The sequence below is a fragment of the Ovis canadensis genome, chromosome 5 (genome assembly GCF_042477335.2).
Source record: "Ovis canadensis isolate MfBH-ARS-UI-01 breed Bighorn chromosome 5, ARS-UI_OviCan_v2, whole genome shotgun sequence".
In the NCBI taxonomy this organism is placed as follows: Eukaryota; Metazoa; Chordata; class Mammalia; order Artiodactyla; family Bovidae; genus Ovis; species Ovis canadensis.
The window spans coordinates 23192897-23198604 of NC_091249.1; the positions used below are offsets into that span (position 1 = coordinate 23192897).

A 5708-nucleotide genomic window follows, 5' to 3' on the forward strand; every position below is an offset into this window, starting at 1 on the left:
AGATCAAACTATATAGAAAAGCACAGGAAAGACATCTTCTACTGTCTCATATAACACATACATAACTTTTGTCATATTTTCTATGTTTTTATTTTTGAATTGTTGAGTTTGCGACCTTTACTTATTTTTCTCTTGGGGTATTAAATCTGTATGGTTTTTCACATCATACACATATCACTGCTTCTGTCCTTGGAAATAAGATGTGTTTCTTTCTCCTTTTTTCCTGGGCATCAAAGAGATATAGCTGAAGTTGGAAGGTTGCTAATCCAAGGAAGCTTTTCTTCATCAAATTGTTTTGGGGATGATTTTAATTTCTTAGATCCTTTCCCTTCATTTTATTTCTCCCTCACATTTCATGTTTCTTTAAATACAGGGCAGAAAGCGGCTGTAGCTAAAAGGAACCCCAACTTTATTATTCCCCCAGAAGTTTATGATCTGGAATTTATGGGTGCCATTTAAACATTGTTTATGAGAGAATTAATCTGATCTGACTAGTTGGAGTGGTTACCACCCCTGGCCTAAGGAGGGCGGCTCTGGTTGAGAAATTCAAGACAGAAACACAGCCCAGAAGCCATGGCGTGTCTGTGCATTGTGGAGTGGGAGCAGGTCTTAAAGCACAGGCACCGGGTGGGACTCATACATTAAGGTGATATAGTAAGGTGACAGAGGCCAGAACTCAATCAAAGACAGTACTGAGACTAGGATCTGCTTTAATTCACAGGAAGTCTTTGCAACTAAAACCATAAAGTGCTGGGAACAATGTGAAAGGAGGGATTCTCTGTGGACTGAAGTGTCAGCTCTAGCTGGGAGGCCACCTTGTTCCTCAGCATCCCTGACACCATCTCTGTGAATCACTACCCCTCTTGATTATCCCTCTGCCCCGCTGGCTTTCTCATTTGCCTTTGAACATGTGGAACCAGCATCTTCCTCAGGTCCTTTGCAGTGGCAATTCCCTCTGCCAGACACACACTTCTCCTGGTATCTCACTAGGTACTTCTGTCTCTTCCTTGACATCTCTTCAAATAACCCCTTGTTTGCAGCCCTTGCAACTTGGTATAAAATAATGCCACCTACTATTCTCTCCTTTATACATGTTTTTGTTTTCTTCATAACACCTGTCACCTTCTAACATATTCTATGTTTATTTGAATATCATCTTTCACCATCCTTGGATTGTGGGAGATTTGTTTTTAAGCACCTCTACTTATTCTCTGTATGGCTTCGGACAAGTTTGCTCTCAATATGTATCTCAAATGCATGAAAGAATTTCTCATTAAAACTGTAAACACATGAATCATTTGGAAATATACTGAGAATGGGACAAAAATTTCTACTCAGAGGTGAAATGGAGTTTAACTTCATGGAGAATTTATCTACATACAACATAGTAACGTCAATTTCATGCCAACAAAATTGAAATTATAGTGTTTCGGTGATGTGAGTTGTGTCTGTTTGGGTGAAAATTCTTCATGCTATTTTCTTTTTTCCCAATAGGCACCTTCATCACATGGAGCCAGGGAACAAAACACAATTCCCAGAATTTCTTCTTCTGGGACTTTCAGAGGGAACAGAATTGCAGCCCCTCATCTTTGGGCTTTTCCTCTCCATGTACCTGATTACTGTGTTTGGAAACCTACTCATCATCCTAGCTGTCAGCTCAGACTCCCACCTCCACACCCCCATGTACTTCTTCCTCTCCAACCTGTCCTTTGTAGACATCTGCTTAACCTCCACCACCATCCCGAAGATGCTGCAAAGCACTCAGACACAGAGGAAAGTCATCACCTATGAAGGCTGCATCGTCCAGGTGTATTTTTACTTACTCTTTGCAGGATTAGATGACCTCCTCCTGACTGTGATGGCCTATGACCGGTATGTGGCCATCTGCCACCCGTTGCACTACACCGTCATCATGAGCCCCTGGCTCTGTGGACTGCTAGTGCTGCTGTCCTGGGTGTTGAGTTCTATGTATTCCTTGTTACAGAGTTTAATGATTTTGCGATTGTCTTTCTGTTCAGACTTGGAAATCCACCACTTTTTCTGTGAAATCACATGGCTCATCCAACTGGCCTGTTCTGACCCTTTTCTCAATAACATGGTGGTATCATTTGGATCTGTAATTCTCGGGGGTGTTCCCCTGGCTGGTATCCTTTACTCTTACTCTAAGATAGTGTCCTCTATCTGTGGAATCTCATCAGCTCAGGGACAGTATAAAGCATTCTCCACCTGTGCATCTCACCTCTCTGTTGTCTCCTTATTTTATTGTTCAGCCTTAGGAGTGTATCTTAGCTTCACTGCTACCCACAGCTCACACACAAGTGCTATAGTATCGGTGATGTACACTGTGGCCACACCCATGCTGAACCCCTTCATCTACAGTCTGAGAAACAAAGACATAAAAAGAGCTCTGAAAAGATTCTTCGGGATGGAAACTTTTAGAAAAGGTCCATTTACCTCGGGCTGAAGAATGATAGCAGGGCTTAAAGTCTCAGAGTGAGATAGTGAGATTCTTTGTTTAGATTGTGGTAATAGCAACTGCTTCCTCATTTTATTACCTGGTATTTCCATTTCTTCAATTTCACTTTTCTCTACAATTTTAAACACATCCTTTATTAACTTTTCTCTGTCATCTTTTTTTCTTTTGTTATTTTTCTGCTCTCTCAAATTGGTTCAAACCTTTTGTGAAACATATGTAAATTCCCATTTATCTCATGAGCCTTCACACATTTTTGAGAATAAATTCTTCTGAAATGAAATGCTTTGTACTGAGTAAACTTTTTCATTTTATTAAAAGAATAAACATAGTTTGTGCTACTTCTATGAAAAATCTAACTCGGTAACTAAATCAATTATATAATTTCATAGGAGAATATGAAACTATGATTTGTTACTGTTTAGTTCATCATACCTTGGAACATCATTACCATAATTTCTCTTTCTGGAAATGTAGACATGAACAGATGTATGTTTTATAATTGGTCATCTGATTTTACACCCCTCAGGGTACTATTCTCTATTTAGCTCAGTGTCACATTCTCTACAGGAGTTACTGAGAAAGCGGAGCATCAGATGCATGTCTCTAATTGGTATCTATATGAAACAGCAATTTCAATACAGAGTTTGACATAATAAGACCTAGAGTCAGATAGGACCTTAAGTATGATGCAACAGAAATTTATGTCAGATTATTCCTATGCAAGGTATTTCTTCATAATGTCCATTTAATTATTGAGGTCTGTGGTTTAGTGTCTGTACGTAAAAGGGTTTATTGTTGGGGTGAAGTATTATTTGGTGTAAATATATCTTTCTGCTTGAAAACTTCCATTGTGCCTAAAAATATATGGTTCCTTCCAATGCTCTAAATGAAATATTTCCCCCATTCCATTTCTGTCCTAACCAATAATGGAACAGTGAATAAATGATAGGAATATACAACATAAATGATATTCCTATCATTTATTCACTGTTGCTTTATTATATATAATGTATATCATATATATATCTCATATATATATACATCTCCAAATCATGGCTCACTAGAGAGCTTAAATTCCTATCCAGTCCTGTGATAAAGGTGTAAGTTTTTAGAAATAGACATATCCTTTCTTCTCTTTTTTTAATTAATGTGTTTTTTTATTGAAGGATAATTGCTTTACAGAATTTTGTTGTTTTCTGTCAAACCTCAACATGAATCAGCCACTGCTGCTGCTGCTGCTAAGTTGCTTCAGTTGTGTCCGACTCTGTGCGACCCCATAGATGGGGGCCCACTGTCTCTGGGATTCTCCAGGCAAGAACACTGGAATGGGTTGCCATTTTCTTCTCCAAAGCATGAAAGTGAAAAGCGAAAGTGAAGTCGCTTAGTCGTGCCCTACTCTTAGTGACCCCATGGACTACAGCCTACCAGGCTCCTCCATCCATTGGATTTTCCAGGCAAGAGTACTGGAGTGGGTTGCCATTTCCTTCTTTGGAATCAGCCGCAGGTATGCATATATCCCTTCCCTTTTGAACCTCCCTCCCCATACCACCCCTCTAGGTTGATACAGAACCCCTGTTTGAGTTCCCTGAGCCATACAGCAAATTCCTGTTTGCTATCTATTTTACATATGGTAATGTAAGTTTCCATGTTACTCTTTCCATACATCTCATCCTCCCCTCCCCTCTCCTCATGTCCATAAATCTATTCTCTATGTCTGTTTCTCTGTTGCTGCCCTGTAAATCAATTCTTCAGTACCATTTTTCTAGATTCCATATATATGTGTTAGAATATGGTATTTATCTTTCTCTTTCTGACCCACTTCACTCTGTATAATAGGTTCTAGGTTCATCCACCTCATTAGAACTGACTCAAATGCATTCCTTTTTATGGCTGAGTAATATTCCACTGTGTATATATATCGCAACTTCTTTGTCCATTCATCTGTCAACAGACATCTAGGTTGCTTCCATGTTCCAGATACTGTAAATAGCACTACAATTAATAATGGGATACATGCGCCTCTTTCAATTTTGGTTTCTTTGGGGTATATGCCTAGCAGTGGTATTGGTGGGTCATATGGTGGTTTTACTCCTAGTTTTTTAAGGAAAAATTCCAAACTCTATACTGTCTTCCATAGTGGCTGTATAAATTTACATTCCCACCGATAGTGCAAGAGTGTTCCCTTTTCTCCACACCCTTTCCAGCATTTATTGTTTGTAGACTTTTTAAAATATGTTTTATTTAAATGCATATATTTGTAAAGCAGTTTTTAATAGCTACATTTATATTCTTTTATTTTTTGATGAGGACCATTCTGACTGGTGTGAGGTGATATCTCACTGCAGTTTTGATTTGCATTTCTCTAATAATGAGCGACATAGTGGCAGACTTTTCGGGGGCTCCAAAATCACTGCAGATGGTGACTGCAGCCATGAAATAAAAGGACGCTTACTCCTTGGAAGACATGTTATGACCGACCTAGACAGCATATTAAAAAGCGGAGACATTACTTTGCCAATAAAGGTCCATCTAGTCAAAGCTATGGTTTTTCCGGTAGTCATGTATGGTTGTGAGAGTTGGACTATAAAGAAAGCTGAGCACCAAATAATTGTTACTTTTGAACTGTAGTGTTGTAGAAGACTCTTGAGAGTCCCTTGGACTGCAAGGAGATCCAACCAGTCCATCCTAAAGGAAATCAGTCCTGGGTGTTCATTGGAAGGACTGATGTTGAAGCTGAAACTCCAGTATTTTGGCCATCTGAGGTGCAGAGCTGACTCACTTGAAAAGACCCTGATGCTGGGAGAGATTGAGGTGAGAGGAGAAGGGGACAACAGAGGATGAGATGGTTGGATGGCATCACCGACTTAATGGACATGAGTTTGAGCAAGCTCTGGGAATTGGTGATGGACAGCGTGGCCTGGTGTGCTGCAGTCCATGGGGTCACAAAAAGTAGGATATGACAGAAAATAAACTGAACTGAACCGAATAATGAGCTATGTTGAGCATCTTTTCATGTGTTTGTTAGTCATCTGTATGTCTTTGGAGAAATGTCTGTTTAGGTCTTTTTCCCACCTTCTGATTAGGTTGTTTTTTTTTTTCCTGGTAATGAGTGATACAAGCTGCTTGTATATTTTAGAAATCAATCCTTTGTAAATTGTTTCATTTGCTATTATTTTCTCCCATTCTGAGGGCTGTCTTTTCACCTTGCTTATAGTTTCTTTTGTTGTGCAAA

At 39.3% G+C, this 5708-nt stretch overlaps 1 protein-coding gene across 1 annotated transcript; it reads left to right on the forward strand.

Moving 5' to 3' along the window:
• Positions 1 to 1507: 1507 nt before the first annotated feature.
• LOC138441684 (olfactory receptor-like protein OLF4) lies at positions 1508 to 5275 on the forward strand (the record flags this gene model as incomplete). Its single annotated transcript, XM_069592781.1, has 2 exons — positions 1508 to 2418; positions 5254 to 5275. Coding segments are annotated over exons 1-2 (933 nt in total), but the record flags the coding sequence as incomplete, so codon positions are not given.
• Between the last annotated feature and the right edge of the window lie 433 nt (positions 5276 to 5708).